The 23,387-nt window shown below is 40.2% G+C and overlaps 1 protein-coding gene across 4 annotated transcripts; it reads right to left on the reverse strand.

Annotated features, from left to right (window-relative positions):
- Positions 1-1,057: 1,057 nt before the first annotated feature.
- Positions 1,058-22,999, reverse strand: LOC144565876 (metal ion-binding protein). 4 transcript variants are annotated; one of them, XM_078315732.1, is made up of 19 exons: positions 22,472-22,999; positions 15,757-15,891; positions 15,321-15,392; positions 14,660-14,730; positions 13,218-13,317; positions 12,588-12,686; positions 11,907-12,033; positions 11,115-11,248; positions 10,638-10,697; positions 9,416-9,651; positions 8,189-8,630; positions 7,588-7,911; positions 6,083-6,721; positions 5,812-5,985; positions 5,166-5,387; positions 3,068-3,351; positions 2,300-2,596; positions 1,779-1,901; positions 1,058-1,397 (listed from the first exon to the last, which is right to left on the reverse strand). In XM_078315732.1, exons 1-19 carry the CDS (start codon positions 22,682-22,684, stop codon positions 1,265-1,267), a joined length of 3,885 nt encoding a protein of 1,294 aa, XP_078171858.1. In that variant the 5' UTR covers positions 22,685-22,999; the 3' UTR covers positions 1,058-1,264. The 4 variants fall into 4 exon arrangements, with proteins under 4 accessions (XP_078171858.1, XP_078171860.1, XP_078171859.1 ...); XM_078315734.1 differs by lacking the exons at positions 15,757-15,891; positions 22,472-22,999 and adding an exon at positions 15,547-15,691; XM_078315733.1 differs by lacking the exons at positions 14,660-14,730; positions 15,321-15,392; positions 15,757-15,891; positions 22,472-22,999 and adding an exon at positions 13,552-13,796.
- Between the last annotated feature and the right edge of the window lie 388 nt (positions 23,000-23,387).

The following is a 23,387-nucleotide window of genomic DNA, read 5'->3' on the forward strand; positions in this document are numbered from 1 at the left end:
TTCAATTTTGATACCATATTTCATTCCTACACATATTGCTATGTTTTACAAATTAAATAAATTAATTCATAAAAAAAGACATTAGAATTATCTCGGGTATTTAAAATAATATTTAATCAATTATAGAATCTGATAGGTAATAGTAGCACCCAGATTCAGTTCGTTCGTGATCGGTAAAAGTAGCACCCACCGTAGGAATTCGCATTATATCTCCGCGTGCGTGACTTTTTGGAAAATCTCAACCGTTCAAATACGTTCTACCCGAATTCAAAACATAAATAATGCTGCCCCGCCGAATACGAGTGCGTATCAGCGTATCCTCTCAGATATTTCATAATTTGCGTGACCGACTTGTCCGGTGCCTATTCGGGGATAGTGCAGGGGCAGTATTATTTGAGCTTTGAGATTCGTGTAGTATTTGAACGGTTCAGATTTTCCAATATGTCACGCAAAATGTGAGATTTATCAGAGGATGCGAATTTCACTATGGGAGGAACGCAGGAACGCAAAAGGTTGGACGATTTTCTGCGACAGTTCACTTTACATATCATAGCAATGTACTTCTGAGTTCTGACCCGTAATAGTATCAAAATTCACTCGTTGCATGGACGATCGCACAAATTGGGCTGCCAAAAGTTTGAGGGAGAAGTCATTGATCTGAACCGTTAGATATACAGGTCCTGTCCCGGATCACCTGAGGTTGTGATTTCACCTGAGGTAAAAGCTCTTTTCTACCCTTGCTCTCTACCAAGAATCAAGGTACAGTTATTCTTCTGCGGTGCTGTGGTTTAGTGCTGGATTGCTCGTTCAAGGAATACTTGGCTGCACATCCTCTTCACTTCAACGGGTTTGGTGAAATTTTGTAAAAATAGGGCAGGATCACATTCAAGGAAATATCAAGCTGATGTGGTTGCCTTGAGTAATTTTCATAGTTCCTTCCCTTTTATCAATGATATTAATTAACTTAATTATGGCACATTTTTATGTTTTTATGTTCTTTTAGAAACACAAGCAAGTCAACCAAAATAAAAAATAAAAGAAAATCCAAACAGCCGTATATGAAAAACGGGTAACTATACAAAAGCATAGACTAGATCACATATCTAATGAAATATCTATTGATTTATTTACATATTCCTCTTTGATAAGCCATAGACATACTATTAGAATATACAACAGAATGCAATTTGCCGCAAATGCCTATTTTTTTTTTCATGTTAGGAAAAAAATGGCGTCAGTAGGCCAAAAAGAGGACTTGAGACTATTATTTATCGAGTCTCAGGTTATCGCAGAGGTGGGCAAGCTCAGGTCGTGCTTTCATCCATGTTGTGAATTTGGTTTCTCTAGGAGATACGCTGTAGAGGTACGACCGGTATGTTATCAGATAGAAGTACCTCCTGCAGAATATTAAAAAAAATTATATATTTTGATAAATTATCAATTTCAATGGTAGAATCAAAATTTTAGTCACTAGGTATTATGCTAATATTTATTTTTGTCCCACTAACAATTATATATGTCTAATTGCAGTATCAAGCAAGTATCATCCCAGATATATCCAACACAGGTTCATATTATCACTATAACATAATTTTGCCTCTACTTGACATAGTAAGGCCAACAAAATTAATGATCAACCACCAAGATGACAGTAAGAAGCAGAAAATGGTATAAGTTGGCCAAACAGATGGTCCATATGAAACAAATACCACATTGGCTGTACATTATGGTAGTGGACCATACACATTTTTGCAATAGGGAAGAAGGTATTGACTAACCTCAGAGCCTTGATGCCCATATCCATGAGGTATGACCGTGCCTCATCATCATGGCTATTGCACTTCTCCAGTGCCTTCTTATACTGGAGAATGTCATCCCTCAAGTGTCCAGCACCCCCACATCTACGAAGTACATGATTAAAAATAGTTTCTATCAGATTCTAATTTATAACAATGAAGAGTTACAACAAAATGGCAACTATTAGTTATCATAAAGCTTACTTCCTATTTCATTCAATACAAGGGTATGAAAACTATTATCTCGTTTTCATACATGACCGGTGTGGCACCAGTTCCTCAAACCTTGGGACTATGGCCTAAATCGGCAATAGTCCTCAACTAACCCTTAATTGTGCAATTCAGAATCAATTGTGATGTGTGAACACTCCAGACCCAATAAACCCACAATTCCCAAGCAAGCACCAGTTCAACGGAATCATCCTCCAATTCTTACATAGGATATACAATAACCGGAAAGCAAAACTAATTCAATTACTTGACCAAAAGGGAAAAAAAGGTACCTATCAATTATGGAGTCGACCTCTACTTTGCTCTCGGGGCCATGGACCAAGACCCTGGTGAGGCTCAGAATATCCCGGTAGTCACCTTGTCTGAAACCGGCAGCATCTTTATTGTCATCAGATTGATTCTCACAGGCCGAACTGGTTTCTGCAGCCAGTGAGGTTGACACAAAATGCGTCTCTGCGGTGTGCTCCGTCTCAAACTTTCCATCAGCGCCAAGCCCGAGACAACTGATAGCCATCGCGTAGGCCACCCCGCCATAACCTGTGTGCGAAATAAACAGATATCTCGCACCCCTACATGCGTGCATATAGTACAATTAGCAGAGTTTCGTGACTTAAATTAGAAAATTAATCAAGTGACAGTGACTTTAGTATTTCCCTTAATTTTTTTCTCTCCGTGATAGTCCTATGGAATGTTCTAACACCCTAAGCAAAACAGAATTTCATTCAAGCTTAAATGGGTGCAAAAAATGAATCTAGTTTCTTTGTGCTGATAACCACTAGTGTATTTTAGCAAGTATTAATTGACTTAAGTAGCCTCATGTCTAGTGGATAAGGGGATAACTCTTATCAACACTCTCACGATGATAAGAGCTATCCCCTTATCCCTCACCCATCCCCAAACATGACCTTTAAGGTTTTAAAGAAGGCTTAAGAAGAATGATTTTGTCAAAACTATAGTAAAATTCCTAAAATGGGCTTTTTGTAATATACCACACAGGTCTTCTGTACAAGCATGGAATGATATGGTTAGCAAGGACATACCCGAGCAAGCAAGAATGGATGGCATCTACGTCAGAAGCCACTGCCTCCCGTTCTCTGGTCAGAGGAATTCTCTTGTACTCAATGTCGAAGCCTTCCTCTTTCAGATCAGAAAATACTTCTGAAGGCGTCTTGACATTGTCCAGAGAAATGTCCTCCCAGTAACCAATTACGCTTGATTTGTTTGAGACTGTGCTAATCACCTCCCGATGCAAGAGCATCTGGCCTCCTGACTGGGAGACTTCAGAGATGATGTCTTCCTTCATCCTGGTCTCCATGTGCTCGACCTGAAAAAATTATATAAACAAGCAAATTTGGTTATTGAATCTTTGTCATAAGACTGTTATAATGGGCAGTGAAGCAGTGGAGACAAATTAGGAACAAATTAGTCAATACTCATAAATGAGTCACTAGAATCCTATGTCAGATAAATCTTGCCGTACACTTTATTCACACACACTCAAATTTAGGTCCAGCTTGGCCTGACAATAATCTAACACGAAACAACCAAAAAATATTGAAAAATCAATGACTGAAGCAAACACTGACCACAAATCAGGTTTGATGGAAGCGGAAATCAGATCTAAAATAGAAGCAACCATTAATGCTGAATCAGGTTGACTGAGGCCAAAACCAGATCTAAAATTGATGAAATCAGGTTGATCCAAACCCAATCTAGATCTAAAATTCCAACTTGGTCCAATGCAACTTGAAAAAGAAAAAAACAAATAACATCTAATACCAAGGATACCCTTCCAAAGAAGTGGTCAACCAAGACTGAGATACCGTGATGATTGATATTCCCCTAGAGTATAGAGTTCAATAGATAATACCATGGATTGGGATAATACCATGGATTGGGAGATGGTATCTGCGATTTGTATAGGAGGAGATTCTACAATTTGAGGTTTGAAAAGGTAACTATTAATTCCATCTTCCTCCATTGTAAGGTAACAAAAAACTCACCAATTGATGCAAAAAAAGTCTCAGATTTTGGTACCATACTGGTAAGGACCAGTATATATATGGTGCTGACTCGCACCGGCCCATCAATATTTGACCAGGAGTTGCAGCAGTCAGCTCCTAATTCACCCTTTGTGCAATAGCACAGATCTACTTGACACGAATAACAAAATAGGCGGGTAGGGTTTAAAAAATTAAGGCTCCTCTTTTCTCGTTTTTCTTTTTTTCTGCCGACTCTCTCACACCATACCCATCTTTGTTTCGTTAATATCTAGGGTTCTGAAAAAGGTCTTCCTGCCTCTTTATGTTATTTTTTAGAGTTCTGATGCAGCACACCCAACATTGCCCCCACTGCGCCCCTGGCGCTGTCAAGATAAAATGTCCTATTTTCTTTAATACGCTGGCAGCGTTACCTTTGACACCAAGCTTCGGTTGGTGGTGAACTGGAGGGGGTAATGCAGGGGGCATTATATATTTTCCCTTTCTATGGGTTACAGCTGTCTTTGCATGGCCTCTACCCCAATCTTCTTTTTCTTTTGCCTGACAACCTTATGTGACAACCAAAAAACTATCCAAAACATTGAGCTTATGGACCAAATTTAATTCCGCATTAAGTCAGGGGAAAAAAAATACAAAACTGTAATCCCTTTATCTATGGCTGGTTGTCTAATTAGATCTCATCAAACAGCCCATCCTAACCCAGCCTGTTATTTATTTAGTATTGATGATACTATGCATATTCCTAACCCAGCCTAATCCATGGCCAAACCTACACATTGGTCACTGGAATTTAAGATAACTAACTGACAATGAACCATGCTAACAGAAGTTTCCTAAGACGTATCAAAAAAATTAAAAAGAAAAAAATAACGAAACCATGTAGATACTGAAGTATAAACCTTCCCAACTTTTGCCAAAGATCACAAAATCCCTTCCTTTTTTTTCCCCTTCTATGAGTAGTTATGAACTAATATTTCAAAAAATTTCGAGGGATTACCATGCTTTTCAAGGTCATATGAGATATTTCTAGCTTCACAGGATTTCCAGGATAATTGAAGCCTTGTAGGGTCAAAAATAAAGAAAAAGAAACTGTATGTATTTAAGGCCATACAACCAGGTCGAAGGAAAGAAAGCTCACCAAGGGACCAGTGATGCCAACATGCTTGAGAGTATCGACGGGCTGATCTAGTTCTCTCAGAACAAAAGGCGTCCCATTAATGTATACAACTGCTTCCTCTTTGAGGTCTGTGATCACAACCTTTTGCTTTACTGTATTGTCTTTGGCGCCTAAATAAGTTAGTACTTCTCTTGCACCTTCTATTGTTGGAGTTGCTGTGCTATATATTGGGTACCCGTCCACCTATATTAACCATAGGTTCCATACCAAGTGTTAGTGATAGCAGTGAATATTTAGGTTATATTGATAGCAGTGAATATTTAAACCTCAACTAATCTAGGGTATCAGCAAATAGAACACAGTAAAAAACAATTCTCTTAGGTACAAAATTACTCTCGAGTATCATCTGGTCCAGCATATTCTCTTTATATAGCAAAAATGTGAACCTGAAATGCTTTTATACAGGGCCTGACTGGTACAGAGTAGCATAGTTATCAGTATAGAACGGGTAACTTTCCTCTTCCCACTTTGGCCAGATAAAATTAAGAGAAGCAGAACAAAATAAAAAGGTACTTTAAGCTCAGTGAGGTACAGACGAGGACGAGATGGTAAGCAATACCCTGAAAGTTAGATTAAAAACAGTGAATTTCAGAAAAAGAAAATAAACCTTGAAAACATGAGGTGTCCCATGAAATTGCATGGAGGTGGATTCTTTCTGCCCAGGGAAAAAATACATCTTGAGTATAGATCCCTTTCCCAAAACTGAACCATGACGTGCCCTAACTCTTGCTTCCATCACCACATCCTCATGTTGAGATTGCTGCATTGATTTTGCCTCATCCTGTTGCAAAAACATAAGCTAACAATTATCAAGAGCTTTTGATAAACTTGTTTTTTTTCATGCTTCCTTTGTGATTTTTTTTCTAGAGAGAGATTACGGGGAGGGTGAAAAACCGGCCAGGGCGTAATCTGATGCTCCATTTCATCGCCTGGATCTCAGGCCGCTGATGCAGCCACGTCTTGAAGGACATTTTCATCTCCCCTTGCCCACAGAACCCATCAAATGCATCGCTCCCCAGATATACTGAGAAAGCGATCAACTTGACATACCTCTCCAGGTACTCAGCCCCACGGCTCAGTGCAACCCTCCTGACACGTGGCTCCAAACGTTGTTGATTTATCAGCTTCAGATACTGCAAGACAGCCTCCCGAATGTTCTGCAAGGAAGAGCATCTGTCGATGATGGCATCCAGCACCTGCCGGCACTCTATCCCATTGTCAAGCAGTCTTGTGATCTTCCTCAATAGAAGTATGTCGTCAATTCCAAATGGGTGATGCTGGCTCTGGTGGCTGGCATGTTCTTGTGATACGCTTAATTTTGTGTCAGGGGACCCGGTATCTGATTCTTCATCCTCATTCCTGCGGATGGTTTCTTCTCCACTTGATGAACTCTCAACATCTCGTTCTTCTGGCTGGAAGTTGTCAGTTATTTCCATCCTGATAGGTCTCCCGTGATCTATTCTTAGTTTCAGCAAACATGCAATCACCGTCCCTGTAGTTGTTCTACCACGACCCATCTGTACAACAATAAGGAAAAAAAATGAATGCTGCTTAATAATATTTCATGGTTGTTCTTAAGTATTCATGAAGTTAAATGCTTCAAGCCAATACTTAAACAGGAAAGATATGACATGTTATTTTAAACCATATGTTTATCAGAAATAGCATTTGCTCTATTGCTATGTTGCATGGATACGGGTACGGGTATCGTATCGGACACGACACGGGTACGGCGACACAGCAATTCTCAAAAATAAAGGATACGACACGGCTATTATATATTATTTTAATTATATTATTAATTCATCACTTGTATTATATAAAATAAATATAAAAAATTCTGAATAAGTATGCAATATAAGTTATATATATAATAAGCTAATACATAATAACAACAAAGTTGTTCTATTCCAGTGGTAAAGGCGCGGCTTTGGATCCTTTCGAACCTGGGTTCGAATCCCGCTGAAGCCACTTAATTTTGCCAATTTCGTTGCAGCTCACACAAAAAATGAAATGGACTCGGTTCACGCGCGGTTCACAGTAAAAATCAAATGCTCTTGAGGCGTATCCCCCCGTATCAGAAATTTCCAGCCGTATCGGCAGGGGTCAACAAGGTGTCGGAGACCGTGTCAAGAGGGTAGGGACACGCCAGCTAGCGTGTCTGATACGTATCGTACGCGTGTCTGAGGCGTGTCGGTGTCGGATACGTGTCGGACACGGGTACGATGGCTTCCTAGGAGTGTCAGGGTAACATAGCTCTATTGTGATATGTCACATTTTTCTTTCAAAAATCTCAACAATGAAACAACAGATTATCACAAGACACATGGCTACTAAATATGGAAATATCAAACAGTTAAAGAGAGACCATAAACCGACAAACCTGGCAATTAAAGACCAATACTGCATCCTTTGGGGCTGAGGCAACATTAAGAGCAATGGTATCGAAGTCTGAGCTTTTGGGTGCTTTACCATCAGTTATGGGCACACGTGCATACTTCACTGGGAGACCAGCCAATTCCAAACCTTTGTAGACCTCAAGAGGTGTCAGGACTGATTCCCTTTTGACATGTTCCCATGAATCACAAATCTTACCACCGTCTGTCTCATGTACCACCATTACGGCCCCGCCATACCTTTCAGCTTCACGCAAGATATCCTCCTTTAGTCGGGCTTCCATTTTTTCGACTCTCTCTCGCCCAATTCCCTACCATCACCAAAACATATTTTACTGTTACTTATTTGAATAGTAGATCTTTTTATGTAAAGCATAGGAATGGGAAAAATAAGAAAGAAGGGTATCTTCTTGGAAGGTACACGGGACTATAATATCCTAACAGATCCTAAATAAGTAAAACATGTATCACAACTCCTCCACAATCTCAAAGTTTCATATGAACTTATATTCATAATGGATACATATAAGCATGTTTATTAACAGAAAAGCTAGAAATTTCCATTGAGGGAACAAAAGAAATACTAACTGTATACTCGAGCATATTTTTATATGGCCTCTCGACCTCGCGAAGCACAAAAGGCTTGCCATTAATATAGACAACTGGTTCTTCTCTCATGTTATGCCAAAGGACTGGCCTCCCCCCCTTGCTACAGCTGATCCTCTTGATAACTGTGAGAATACCATCAACCGTGGGGTTTGCAACACCATACACAGGAAACCCAGGAATTTCTCGAAAATTAGGGGCGCCTTCAACTAGCTCGGGCAGGTTGAGGTTCTGACAGCCTGGGCAGTGATCGCTTTTAAGAACAGTCTGACTGCCAAGCACCTCTCCATTTCTCATGGCTGCAACTGTGCTTATATCATAAGGACGACTGACACCATCCAGATGACTTGGCTCTGTCGATTTTGCATGAGAATGTTTCGAGCTTGAGTATCCCAATGCACCCACTGGATCTCTCCTTAGCAATCTGCATTTAGTACAGTTGTTACTCTATATTTAATAACCAAGACAAGTAGAATGAGACTTTGCCAAAATTAACTACACTAGGTTTCAAAATCTTGCTTCATAGCACCCTTACTAATTTCAATTCTAACACTTTTTTTTTTTAAATTAGGGCTTTTGTTAACCCCAATATCCATTTCTTGTTAGATGCCTCTTGGGGAATTGAACCTGCATCTCTCTGTAGCGAGAGGCCCATCACCATATGTGCTAGGCCTACTGTTCAGTTCTAACATACTTATATTTGGGTTCACAAAATTACATACAAAGATTTTGCATTTTTTCAAATAGCCAGAAGTTTTAAAATTGCCATAAATATTATTGCATATTCATATGAATTCCCTTTATATTTACCTATAATCAACAACTTCAAACATATGTGAGGTTACAATCGTTCCAGGCAATACAATTTTAAAATAATCATTCTTTTTTTAGTCCTATTTTAAATTAATTTTGAAGAGGTTATCTACGCAAAAAACACACGGCATCATTACAAAAGGAGGCCAAACCAGACTGTAGATAATAACTTGCTAAAATCATCAGGGCCAAGCTTGTAGATGTGCAAGTGACGCAACCGGCATGACACAACTTTGTATTAGATCAAGAAGACCAATTATTGTAATAAGAAGGATAATTATCTTTACTTAGTCCTTTAAAAAAACAAAGCAATAAGCAAAAACTGATATGAACCCCTGTGACCCAACCCAAAATCCAGACCTGAACCCAACCCAACCCAACCCGATAAATATATACCTGCGGAGGATGCTGTAAAGTTCAGGTCTGGCCTTCATCCAGTCGGAGAAAGAACTCTTGCAAGAGGAAGCAGATCGTAATGCTGAGCTTTCGGTGTGGATATAGATCGCAAAGCAAATAAGGAAGTAGTATCGCTCCAAGTACTCCACGAAAAAGGAAAGTGATGCTGCTCTCTTCATTTCATCTGGTTGCCTCAGGATACTATTGCGGTATGTTGCAATCGCCTCTCTTAGGTTCTGTTAAAAGACAAAATTTCAGTAAAAATCAAAAGAATTAAATTGGTTCAATCCAGTATTAATTGATGTCAAGACTGGCTATGCATGGCAGAACTTGGAAGCGATGAGATAGCGGTCTATTTTTCTGAGAGTAAAATAAATTGCCAAAAAGGTTTCTTGACCTTAAAATGTTACACTCTATCACTTCATTTTGGAAAACCTAAGGAAACTTTCAAAGAATTTTTAACCAGATAGTTGCAATACAAAGTCCAATACAAATCTCATAGCCTCACATAATTATGAAACAAAAACAAAAAACAAACTATTCTACAATCAACATTTTCTTAGGATCACTTTATTCTCATAACAAACTTGCTATTTATGAAAATAAACTACAAGCAATTTGATATTTTATGATTTGTCAAAATAAAGATGAACACATTTGTTGAAATATCATTTTTGTTTTTCATTTGAACAACAAAAATTTATCTACTGTTATCAATTTACTGTTTTAACTGCTAATGAGAATAATATGCGAACCATCTTGGTGATCACCAACTAACCTTCAAACAAAAAATATACAATCAATCTGATTTTATTATATACATAAGCATCTCTATATAGTTTTTGATTGTGTGTTTGGAAAACTGTGTATTTTTGTGCAGCTTTAGAACTGATTTGCTGATGTTTTGTAACTATAACTGATGTACTGCCGGCTGAGTTAAAAGTTCCTGCTTTAGGTACTTATACTTGGTCGTTCTGATTTCTAATAGAAATCGGTGGAATTAATTCCACTACTTTTCAAAAAAATATATAAACATAAGCATCTCACTTGCCACATAATCTTACAGTTCTAGATCAAATTGTGCAATATGACTCAATTCTGTATCCCAACAATCCTTCATAGAATACTACTCTGACAAATCTAAACACAAACCTATCTTGGGTGTCAATTCAAGATTACTACCCGTGGCAATCTATTCAGAAAGAAATGCTGGCTACCTTACCTGCATTGAATCGCATTTGTCGATAACTTTATCCACTTGCCTCTTACACTCAACACCTCCCTGTCATAAGAACACAGACCAACATTAAAAATGGAAAAAAGATAATGAAATGAAGCCAACCATATATAGGTAATAGAAGGTGACAATGAAGCAATGAAAATTTGATGCTCATGCACTGGCCATCCAAATTTCCATCTGTATTTATAAACCACTTGAATTTCAAGTTATATAAAATCAAACATATAGCAAACTATTTCCCACTTGTTTACCAGAAATAGAATTCAACCTAGCATGACCAACAAACATACATTATACAAGGTTTCAAAGATTTATACATCTGAGAAAACAAATTGTTCCTACATATTCCTAAGCCGACTTAAAACGATCTGGATCTAACACGAATGGATTGGGCCCAAGCTTAATTTTAGCAATACAGTCGGTAACTAATGCTGTCGTATTAGATGTTTTTCTTTTTACCTCAAGAACACGAGCCAGACTTCTAATAACAGAATACTCGCCCCTGCGTATTGCTTCTTCCGAGTCTGGAGTGTTGTCTGGCACATAATTTGCAGTTGCAAAAACTTGTCCAATGGAGCTTGTCCTTGGAATGCCTATGATTTACATACAAAAATACTATACGAATCAATACATTGCAAAATATGAATGTAGTCTGAAAATACATATATGTTGTCATTTGGTAGATATTATTAGGTACACACTAATTTGTTAATTGATATCATGTAAAGGAACACTATATATTTGTTACAATGATGGTGCAATTTTTAGTAAAAGAAAATTATTCTCCAAATCCAAGAACAGTTACATTTCTTGAAATCCCATTAAATCCAAAAGCAAACATCCTCCAAGAGTCCAACCCCGTCAGATCCAAATCAGGGGAAACCAACCCGCAAATGTGCAAGCCAGTTACATACGTACAGGTACAAGCAGGGGCAGAGGCAGACTTTCGAACTATGGGGGTCAATCATATAAAATTTTCCTTCGAAGAATGGGGGTCAATTATACAGTACCGTGATATTTTACTCTAAATTATATAGAAAATTATATATAAATACAATTTTTTTTAAAAAAAAAAAATGGGTGTCAATTGACCCCTACTTCCAAAGTAAATCCGCCTCTGGGTACAAGTGATACCTGACCCAATTGGTTGATACCACTGTCTGCAGCAAGGAATATCAAACCTGACTTTCGCAAACTTTGGGCCATAACCAGTTTTTAACCGAATCACTTGATAAGAAAGGGAAAACTAACCTGATGTGCCAATCCGGTTCATGTAGACCAGGGTAGCTATGACCATACCAGTTGTTGTTCTTCCTCTTCCCATCTGACAATTAAATACTATTTCTGTGTCTATGCTGACCTGAGATATTTTTTGCACCTGTTTGCAATGAAATGCACAATATATATTATACAAGCCAACAAATTCCCAGGCTTATGGCAAGTGGGACCGTTCGTCAACATGTGGAATAGTGAAAGAATAGAGGAAAAGTGGAATTTGGAATAGCTTTATATTTCATACTGTTCTGGTTGTGTTCAGTTGATGGTGGAAGAGTGGAAGAGTATCGGTAAACAAGCCAATTCTATCTCCTAAAAAAGGCAAATTCCAATTCCTCTATTCCACCATCCATGTGGAATAGAGAATTGGCTTGTGGAGGAATAGAGGGACCAAAGTGTAATAAGCAAGGGTTTGACTGCAAATGTTCAAACCCACTTCCACTTTTCCCATTTTCACAATTCCACTCAATTATTTTCTTGTTCAGCGGGAATGGAACCTCTATTCCCCTTTTCCACACTTGCTGAACATGCCCAAAACAGGATGCATCTAACATTGATAAATTACCAAAAATAAAGTAGTATCTCTAAGAAGAAAATTTATGTTTTTTTAGACAATGAATATAATATTATTGAAATACGAGGAGCGAGAAAACATACTAGGTGGTCAAAATCTATTTCTTTTGGGGATTTCTCGTCAGTGATGGGAACGCGCTCATACTCCACAAGGTACCCTTCCTGCTTTAACTCCTCGTACACCTAAACAGAAAATTCACTTAATGTCACAAATGTAAATCCACCCTCCCGCTGTATGTGCAGAGACTTCGGCGTAAGTTTGCCAAATTTAACCAGACTTGGCACCACAGCTTTTGTGTGTGTGTGTGTGGGCGGGGGGTTACTTTGGTACAAATTACTGAGAGAGAGAGTACGGCTTCTCTTCTCAGGGGAGGAAAAAGACAATGTTTCTGGGTTTGCCAATTCTAAAAAACAAATTGGGTAGGTCTGCATTCAAATATTTCTTATTCTGGCATCCATGTTTTACCATCTTGGGAACGAGATTAGGAGGAGATTTGAAATAATTAAAAATTTCTACTGGCATGCTAAAGAACTCTAAAATGCATAGTAAACACTAGCATTATTCATTGTTCAACAGAAGTCAATAGAAAACTCGGGAAGAATAATTTGAGCAGACCTTCTAAATTGTTTTTCAAGTTTAGTCATTCAAAGTCCAATGCACCATTTGAAGACAATAATATTTCATAGAGAGAGTATATATGAAAAGAAAACTACCTCCACCGGGGTCTTAATAGAATCCACTCCAACCGTCTCCCATTGGTCGACCATCTGACCATTTGGCAGCTCGTCAGTTACAAGTATCTTATTCCTGTATCTGTTTATGTTGGATTTTTAAAAATTAAATGAGATACTTTGACTATTGGCTAAAAAGGTTGATAGACAAGAGACAAGTCAAATATCGCAACCAAGGGTTGCGATGCAGTATCTATCCATATACACACAGTTAAGTTTTTATTGGAATACAAATGTGGATATGTTCTTTCATATTACACTTTTGAAAAAAAGAATAGGACCCATACCAGATCTGGACAGTTCATGGTCCACTAACCTAACAGATATGACCCGTGATGACACGCAGCTAAACCAATAGCTCAGACTAAGCTGGGTTTCGTCAGGTCTACAGCTAAGAAATTTCTGAATTTCCATAACTCAAAAGTTTAAATCTTAAATATTTTGAACCCGTTGTGAAATTTATTTACACAACAACCAAGGAATGAGCACACTTCAGTCAAAACTGTCTTGTATCATCATGCACACACTTCTTGGGTCCATAAAGAAAGAGGTTATTTGATATGAGCCCTGCTCATCTGTTCCAAAAATGTAAAAACAATGAGGGGACCACAAGGTTGTGTCTTAGTGGACAGTGGTTGGCTGGAAAACATCGACAAAGACCACAAGGTATTATGTGGATTTAGCTAAGTTAAACCAGACTTGTTAAATTCAATTTATTTGTTTTGGGTCCTTGAGTATCTGACGATTTGATAAGAAAGGAGACACAAAAGCACTCGTATAGATAAAATTATGAGAAGGAACTCAGATCGCTAACAATGTGTTAGCGGTCCAAGCATGCAGTGTTTTAAAATGCGGCCGCATGGGCCGCATATGCGTATGCGGTCGGCAGCCGTGCTCAGAATGCCCATGCGGTTGACCATGCGGCCGCATATGCGGTCGTGCGGATTAAAAATGCGGCCATGCGGTCCGAATATGCGGCCATGCGATCTGAATATGCGGCCATGCGGACTGAAATATGCGGCCATACAGTTTTGATAATTTGATTGTATTTTAATTAAAATTTATATTAAAAAAGTCAAAAAATTATTGTTGATTATGTAATTATGTGAAAATAAATTCAAATATATGAATATGAATATATATATATATATATACGTGAATTTTTATTTTAAAATCCGCATATATAAATCCGCATGAAAATCCGCATATGCGGTATGCAGTGGCCTTCCGCATGTATGAACAAAACCGCATTTTAAAACACTGCAAGCATGTAGGAGCTTTCATGGTCTTGCTAGATTTAAATCGTTTGTTACCTCGGTTCTAAAATCTGAAATCCTAACTTCTAAATTACTAAAAGTTCATAAAAATTGCCAGTTGAGTTTAGATCAACATTATCAACTCATGTTTTACTATAGACTGCATACCTTGATGCTTCAACAAGGATGTCTTCCTTTAGACGAAATTCCATCTGTTCAACTCTCTCTCTGTTAATTCCCTGTTTCCACAAAAACACCTCAATCACTATTTTAAATGTCATATATACGAAATGGACTCAAGTTACACTCCTTTTGTGAAATCAGGTCTCAATCAATTCAAACATTCAGAAAATTTTGTGCAAATTAATTATTAATTAGCTTACTGATGGAAAAAGGTCATTGGCAATAATTGACATTTAGCAAAGTACACAATAACATATTCTTTAAGAAGAATCTATTTTATTAATTAACAAGGAAGTACATATCATTATTATTACGTTATACATTTGAATAAAATAAAACACACACACACATGAAATTTCCATGTATTATATTATTTTGCATTTGTTGCGGAAGAGAAACAAATAAATAAATGGTTACTCTTGATATTGCTTTTCTTGGATAGAGTCACATTAATGAATATCCGCTAAAATAAAAATATCAGTCAACTATTTTAAATAAGCATGAGCAAGACTTCAACAGATTGCAAACTCTATCAGAAAAGTCAAGACATTTTATCAGCCCTGGAGAAGAATCAATTGAGTAGCAGATTGCTTGAAAAGACTGAATACTAATTAATCTCAAAATCGAAAATGGTTAATCAACGGACCGTGTACTCAAGATTGGAGAAAGGCCTTCCAATATCTCGTAAAACAAAAGGCCGTCCGTTGATGTATATGACCTATTCAGAGGAATTCAAAAAAAAAAAAAAAAGGGTAAACAGAGAGGACAAAAATAACATCAGGAAATAATCAATAAGGTTCCATATTTGTTTCAACGGACTTGGGAAATGTACAAGTCCCCCAGAAAGTGCACATACATTACTTCAGACTGACCTTGTATGGTCATGGTCCATCTCTAATTTGGTGCCAGTGGATTCTATACATAAAAAAAAAAAAAAAAGCTTGAGGTCTGCTTCCAAAGTTATGCCAGGTACGACTACAAATACAAATGTGGATATCCAGCCCAGCTGCCGGTTTGGTACTTGAAGCTCTGACTGTGCTCTTACACAGTATAAGTCAATGGAAAAAATTAACACAACCTACCGGTTCTTCTCTGAGGTTGTTCCAAAGGACGTGCACCTGTAAGGCTCCTCTTTTATGTGCACCTATATGGTTAAGCACATTCCTTATACCATCCATTGTTGGGATTGCCACACCATGAACATGTAGCGATCCAGCCTGAACAATTAATACCACAAAAAATCAGGGAAACTATTAGTACCTGTTGTTGAATCTAGAATAATAACCATTATTATTTTTAAACATATAATTTGAGTAGAAATTTCAGAAAATATAATTGTTTCATTCCTTTGTTCGTTTGGGCCTATATAGGCGTTACAATTACATCCGTAACCCTACGGTTCTCTATAATTGCTTTCTTACCAATATAACCCTATAGTTACTATTAATGCAATAAACATACATAAATCTCAATACTCCCCCTCAAGATGGGCAAAAGATATCAATCAAGCCCATCTTGTCACAAAACCTCTCTAAATCTATTGAGCTAAGTCTTTTGGTGAGACAGTCAGCTACTTGATCTCCAGTAGCTATATGACTCAGCTCCAATAGTCTACTTTCTAGCTTTTCCTTTATGAAAAACCTATCGATCTCCACATGCTTGGTTCTGTCATGCTGCACAGGATTGTTGGCAATGCTGATCGCTGACTTGCTATCGCACCACAATTTCATTTGAGCTCCGTGATTTACCTTGAGCTCTTCCAACAACCTCTTCAGCCACACCATCTCAGCAACTCCCAATGCCATAGCCCTGTACTCGGCTTCTGCTGTTGATCTCGTAACAACTGGCTGCTTCTTGCTCTTCCAAGAGACCAAGTTGCCCCCTACAAACATGCAATAGCCAGCTGTGGACCTCCTGTCATCTTGGCAACTAGCCCAGTCAGAGTCACAGTAGCCCTCAATGTTCATATGTCCATTCTGCCTGAAAATCAAGCCCTTCCCTGGTGCACTCTTCAGGTACCTCAGAATGTGATACACTCCGTCCATATGGCCCTTCCTAGGGTCATGCATGTAGCGGCTCACCACGCTCACTGCAAATGAGATATCGAGACGTGTATGTGTCAAATAGATCAATCTGCCTACCAATCTCTGGTACCTCTCACGATCAACTTGTTCTCCTGCGTCTGCACTAATCTTGGCCTTCACATCAATTGGAGAAACTGCAGGCTTGCACCCCAACATGCCTGTCTCAGTGAGCAAGTTTAGGACATACTTCCTTTGAGATAGAACAATCCCCTCTGCTCCACGAGTCACCTCAATTCCAAGAAAGTACCTAAGCTGTCCCAGATCCTTCACCTCGAATTCCTTCCCCAATCTTGCCTTCAACTGTGCAATCTCCCCCTCATCATCCCCGGTAATGATCATATCATCGACATACACAGCCAGCATAGTAATGTGACCACCATGTTGTCTAGTAAACACCGTGTGATCAGCATTGATCTGCTGATAGCCCATGCCTACCATAGCCTTCCTGAACCTATCAAACCAGGCCCGAGGAGATTGCTTCAACCCATAAAGCGACTTCTTGAGCCTGCACACCTTACCCACTGTCTGATTCGTGCCAAACCCTGATGGAATCTCCATATACACCTCCTCTAACAGGTCACCATGAAGAAACGCATTATTTACGTCAAGTTGGTGTAACTTCCATCCTCCATTCGCTACCATGGAAACCAGTGTCCTCACTGTGCTCGCTACGGGTGCAAAGGTCTCATCATAATCGATGCCATAGGTCTGACTGTACCCCTTTGCTACCAACCTAGCCTTGTAGCGCTCAATCAGACCCTCTGGATTCTGTTTCACTGTAAAGACCCACTTGCACCCAACAGCCTTCTTACCTGGTGGTAGTGACACAAGCTCCCAGGTTCTGTTCTTCTCGAGGGCCTCGAGCTCTTCTTGCATGGCTGCTTTCCATTTTGGATCTCCTTTAGCAACCTGCCAACACTTAGGAATAGAGACAGTGTCTAATGATGCAATGAACGCTCTATGTACCGGTGATATGTGTGAGTAAGAGACAAACTGGGCAATCTCATGCGGAAAACCATATCGGTCAGGAGGAATGCCCGCATTCTCGCTAGGAGTCCTTACTGATAGGGGAGTGGGAGGAGTAGAGAGAGGAATCATAGCACCTGTGTATTCTGAGTCTGAGGTGGATGGTGTGAGTGTCTCAGGAGTTGGATTAGGCAGGGACAAGGGACTTGGCACAGGTGGCACTGTAGGCACGGCACCCTCACTCTGCTTATTTCTTCTCACATACACCTCACGGTATCTTGACTCCCCCTGAGCTTGAGTTCTACCACCTTCGGGCCTATTTCTCTCAACTTCCGGCTCACCTGCCGAATCCTTCCTTTGCGGCTCAACTCTGGCCGAATCCTCCCTTTGCAGCTCAACTCTGGCCGAATCCTCCCTTTGCAGCTCAACCCTAGCCGAATCCTCATTTTCCGGCTCAACTCTAGTCGAATCCACCAGTGGGCAAGGAATACCACCCACACTCACCATCCTCCTCTCACCGTCACTACTACTCTCCCCCTCTCGCCTCATACCTCCTGTATCGAGCGAGTCTCCAAAGGGTGATGTAGTCTCTGAGTAGTAAGGTTCGAGCTCGCGGAATGTAACATCCATACTCACAAACAATCTCCTCTCTACCGGACTCCAGCACACATAACTCTTTTGAGTAACTGAGTACCCCACAAAGATACACCTCACAGTCCTCGGATCCAATTTTCCAACATTTGGTCTATTGTCTTTCACAAAGCACACACAACCAAATACCTTTGAACGAAGAATACCCTCATTATCTCCTTTCAACATCACACATGGAGTCTGCCAGTCCAACACTCTAGATGGCATTCTATTGATCAATTGTGCGGCTGTCAGGACTGCTTGTCCCCACAAATATTTCGGAACATTCATCGAAATCATCATACTCCGAGTTATCTCAAGGAGATGCCTGTTCTTCCGTTCTGCTACTCCATTCTGCTCTGGTGTGTATGGACACGTGGTTTGATGCTGTATTCCCTGGGATGACAAGTACTCCCCAAACGCCCTATTGGTGTACTCTGTTCCATTGTCAGACCTCAATACCTTCACAACTGCACCGTATTGAGTCTGAATCCCTTTGTGAAAGTCCTTGAAGCAAGCAAACGCGTCACTCTTCTTTTTCATCAGATAAATCCAAGTCGCACGAGAAAAACAATCGATAAAGGAGACAAAATATCTGAACCCATTCACAGTAGTTGTAGGACAAGGCCCCCATACGTCTGAATGAACCCGATTAAAGGCATGAGAACTCCTACTTCCTGAGCTTACATATGAACTCCTTGTATGCTTCCCAAACTCACATCCATCACACACAAGTTTCTGTTTGTCAGCTTTCTCATACTCTGATGGATACAAACGTTCCAGTAAGCTGAAGGAAGAGTGCCCCATCCGCCGATGAATCAGAAGCAACTCATCCTCCACACTCACCCCAGATCCTCCTGCCCCCACTCTATCGACCACAGATGCCAGCGCTGTGTCCATCCCTTTTCTATCCATGTACCACAACCCATTACGCCATGTACCAGTCCCAAGTATCCGTCCCGTCCCCTTCTCCTGGAAGACCATCTTCGGAATATCAAAGGTCACGATGCATTTCTGCTCACGGATAATAGCACTAATGGACACCAGGTTTACCGGAAAGGAAGGAGCATGCAACACATTAGTCAGAGTCACTGAATCAGTACATTTTACGGTACCCTTACCAACTACGGGCTGAGCTGTACCATCTGCGATCTGAACGCTCTCTGGGATTGTTAGGCGAGTATAGGAAGAAAACTCTCCAACAGTACCAGTCACATGGCGAGACGCACCAGAGTCGACTATCCAATTTGGTGATCTCGTGGTGGGTATAGAGGCTAGAGCAAGGGTATCATGAGTACCTGTAGCTGTGGACAAGAGAAGCAAAGTTACCCCTGGATGAAGCAGAGGTTGATGCATCATCTCTCACGCTCTTCACATCACCCATCAACTTCTGCATGTTCCTGAGTCCCTGAGAATAGGCCTCCACGAGTGCCTGATCCTCCTCTGTAAGGTCTCCACCAGTTTTTTCTTCCTCCTCTGCAACCATCAGATGTGTCCGGTTGTCTCCTCTTCCACCTCTCCGACCTCCACGGCCGCGACTCCCAAACTGCCCCCTCCCACCTGTATCTCTCTCCTTTGGTGGCTTAGGGCAAGTCTGCTTCAGGTGACCTACCTCACTGCATCTGTAACACCGTCGAGGCTCGCCTCTAAACCCTGTGTTACCTGTGTGACCTGAGTTGGAGACCGCTAGTGCTGACTTCACCCCTGGAAGTTCTGCTGCCCCAGCCTGTAGCCTAATCCGGGTCTCCTCCTCAGTTAAGTACCCCTCAAGATCCTTCCCTTCGAGTCTCATGTCGATAGGTGGCAGCTCAACCTTCTGCACCTTCGGCTTGCTCTCAATAGAAGCTTGGTACACGGCCAACGCTCGTCGCACCATGACAGTCATCTCATCAGAGGTCAGCTTTGCGCAAGCCTTCGCAAACGCATTCCCAGTCTCCTCCTCTGACATTGATCCGACTCAAATCTACGCCTCACGTATCAATCCAAGTCCGAATCCTTCCTATTACTCTCTTAGACCCGATCTTACACTGTTAAGATCGAGATCCACATCATCTCCCCCTTTCTTCTTCTCTTTCTTGACCCAATCTTGATCTATCTCATCAAGATTCGAGCCCAAACCCGATCAAACCCGATCAAACCCAATCAAACCCGATCAAGAGCCCGATCCAAACCCGCTTCTCGAGTATCGTGGGGTATAGGCCCCCCACGCCGGCCAAATCACTCAACAAAGAACAACTCTTCTTACCTTAGGTAAGCCGGCTAGAGAAAAAAAACGGAGCTGTTACTGTTGCCCTTTTATTTTTTCCTTCTCTCTCAAATAACCAAAAACAGTAACAGATCAACTAAAAAAAAATCCAAACCAGTAGCGGATCAACCAAAAACCATGTAGCTAGCGGCTAAGAGGTGGCTGACTCGGGCAGAGCTGGGCGGCGGTCCGAGCAGTGCTAGGCGGAGGTCACTGTTGCTAGGCGGAGCAACGAACTTAGGTTCTGGGAGCGGATCTAGGTCATCCGACCGGTGGTTGCTAGGCGGAGGCTACCAGTGGTGGGCCTAGGCGGAGGCGACCCTATCCCCGCCGGCGGCAGCGGCGGAAGGTTCAGCAGCAGTGCTGATCGGTGCTCTGCCTTGATCTGATCTGTGAAGCGGAGCTACAGTAGCGGAAAAAAAAAAAAAAAAGAGAAGAAGAAAAAACGCTAACCCTAGCTCTTGATACCAAGTAGAAATTTCAGAAAATAGAATTGTTTCATTCCTTTGTTCGTTTGGACCTGTATAGGCGTTACAATTACATCCGTAACCCTACGGTTCTCTATAATTGTTTTCTTACCAATATAACCCTATAGTTACTATTAATGCAATAAACATACATAAATCTCAACAGTTTGCGTTGGTGTTAAAACTTCCAGGGACATCTTTGAATGAACTTCACTTTTGTTTACTTTAAAAAACAATACTTCCCTTCTGTAAGTCATGTGCTCAAATATTATGTTTGACTGATCAACAGCTGCAATCTGAGATAAGCTAGGGTGTGTCTATCATGCCTCAAAAGAAATAGAAGCACATTAAGTCAATTGATAGAAGCTTTTCAAATCCACACCTACATTTAACTTATTAATTACTACAGAGGCTTAAAGACTTGCCAAATTCAGATAGTCAAATGTATACAATATTAGGAGATGCAAGTCTTTTTTTTTTCTTAATAAGCTAATATCATATATACAAAAATTTGAACAAACAAAGGAGATAACCAATTTTATAAGGTGACTTGTAGGATAGCCAGTTGAATGTAAGGGTCTAGAGACAGTTGACTTTTCGCATGGTATATGCATTAAGTCAGCTGGTTCGTTTACTGATTATGTTACCGCATACAAGTCAAATGAAAAATATTCCTTTTGAAATTTTTGGTTGAGAGTTGAATAATTGATATGTAATTAAACCTCAATTAACCTCATTTCAAATCTAAACACCAAAGAAGACAAGAAACGAAGTGAAATAAACTCAGTTTCCAAAGGTACATAACGTCACTGAAATAAGTTCCAGCAGTATATGCAGGAATTATGAGGGTTCAAAGCGAAAAGGCTAAAGATTGAACAATTTCAAACTGAAAATAAATAGGTTGAGTAATTAGCCATCATAAAAATATTCAATCTTTAGTCATGCCAAAATAATTATAACATGACGACAAGATGTTATCCAGGGAAAATATTATGCAACTTCCAAAACTAATTCAAGCAAACACTAAAGTGAAGTGGTACCTGATCTTAGAAATGTTTCCAAGTTGATATGTAAATACAACTGGGCAGCAAAACATCCAATCCAAATTATGATGAAAGTTAAATTTGACAAGCTATTGGTTTCGATATTCCAAATTCTCAAAACAATTTGAGATATATGTGCTATACCTACAAATAAACTTGGATTCAAATTGTCAAAAATACTAGCTAGGAGCTGTTGACATGGCAATACCCTGTGCTGATAACCCACTTTATTTTCTTTTTCCATTTTTGTTAGTTCGAAACTGATACCCATTGTAACAAAATCAATTAAAGATAATCCAGATTGTCCTGCTGTAAGTACTCGGACTGAGAGAGAGGGAGATAGAGAAGAAACAAGGTGTTACCTGTCTGTAATTGGGCGCGCCATCAATTTGGGGAAAGAGGCGCTTATTCTGACAACCTGGAAAATGGTCGGACTTGAGGATGGTCTTCTTCCCCAGCACGGCTCCTCCCCGGCAATTAATCACGTGCTCCGCTTCCACCTCAACGTCATACTGTTCAGGGACACCAGCTGTCTGTGTCTCCAGAGAGCCCGGCGCGGAGCTCGAGGTCACCATTGCCTATCAGGACTTTAGCACCCGGTAAAAAGAGAGAGAGCCTGAGCACTTGGAGAAGGTGTTTGCGCTTGGCGGTAGAAGGTAAGTAAGGAGGAAAACGAGGGAAAGGAGAAAGGCGATTAAAAGAGAAGGGGATGCAAAGAACGCAAAGAACCGAAGGGGAAGAGGGAAAGGGTGTTAGAGAAAGAGAGAGATAGAGAGGTACAGTGAGGAGGAGCTAAAGCTATCCGCCCAATTTAACAAACAAAGGCGACAATATTTCCGGACAGCGGGTTGCTTCAAATTCGCTCGTTTCTCTCGCTCGCGCAGTCTGAACACTTAAAATAATAATAAATTAAATATTGGCCGCTGTGCGCTGGGTCATGGATGGAGGGATCAGTGGAATATGACGAATCACGTTTGATACGGTGCGAATTTATTTCCTTTTTATTTTTAATTTTTGAGAGAGAGGTTCGTAGTCACAGACTCGCAGGCAGTGTGGTGCGAATATTGGCACGAAAAGGAGGAAGAGGTGCGTCGCATATTCCCAAGCGAACCGCGCACAACTAGGGGTGGCGACGAATCAAACTTAAGTTTGAGTTTGGTTTGAACAAGATTCGAACTGAACATGGTTTGATTCATTTCGAATTGAATTCATTTTGAATCAAATTAATTGTGAACTACAAAATCACGAACTAAATTATTTTTTAGCAGTTCTAATTAT

The sequence above is a fragment of the Carex rostrata genome, chromosome 14, assembly GCF_964058835.1.
Source record: "Carex rostrata chromosome 14, lpCarRost1.2, whole genome shotgun sequence".
In the NCBI taxonomy this organism is placed as follows: domain Eukaryota; kingdom Viridiplantae; phylum Streptophyta; class Magnoliopsida; order Poales; family Cyperaceae; genus Carex; species Carex rostrata.

Excerpts from the sequence above, each read along its gene's own strand:
- LOC144565876 (XM_078315732.1), bottom strand. The coding sequence starts at position 22,684 with ATGGTGACCTCGAGCTCCGCGCCGGGCTCTCTGGAGACACAGACAGCT. Across the intron at positions 12,687-13,217 it reads CTATTAAGACCCCGGTGGAG|GTGTACGAGGAGTTAAAGCA; the intron begins GTAGTTTTCTTT and ends TTTTCTGTTTAG. Across the intron at positions 11,249-11,906 it reads GAACCGGATTGGCACATCAG|GCATTCCAAGGACAAGCTCC; the intron begins GTTAGTTTTCCC and ends TGTAAATCATAG.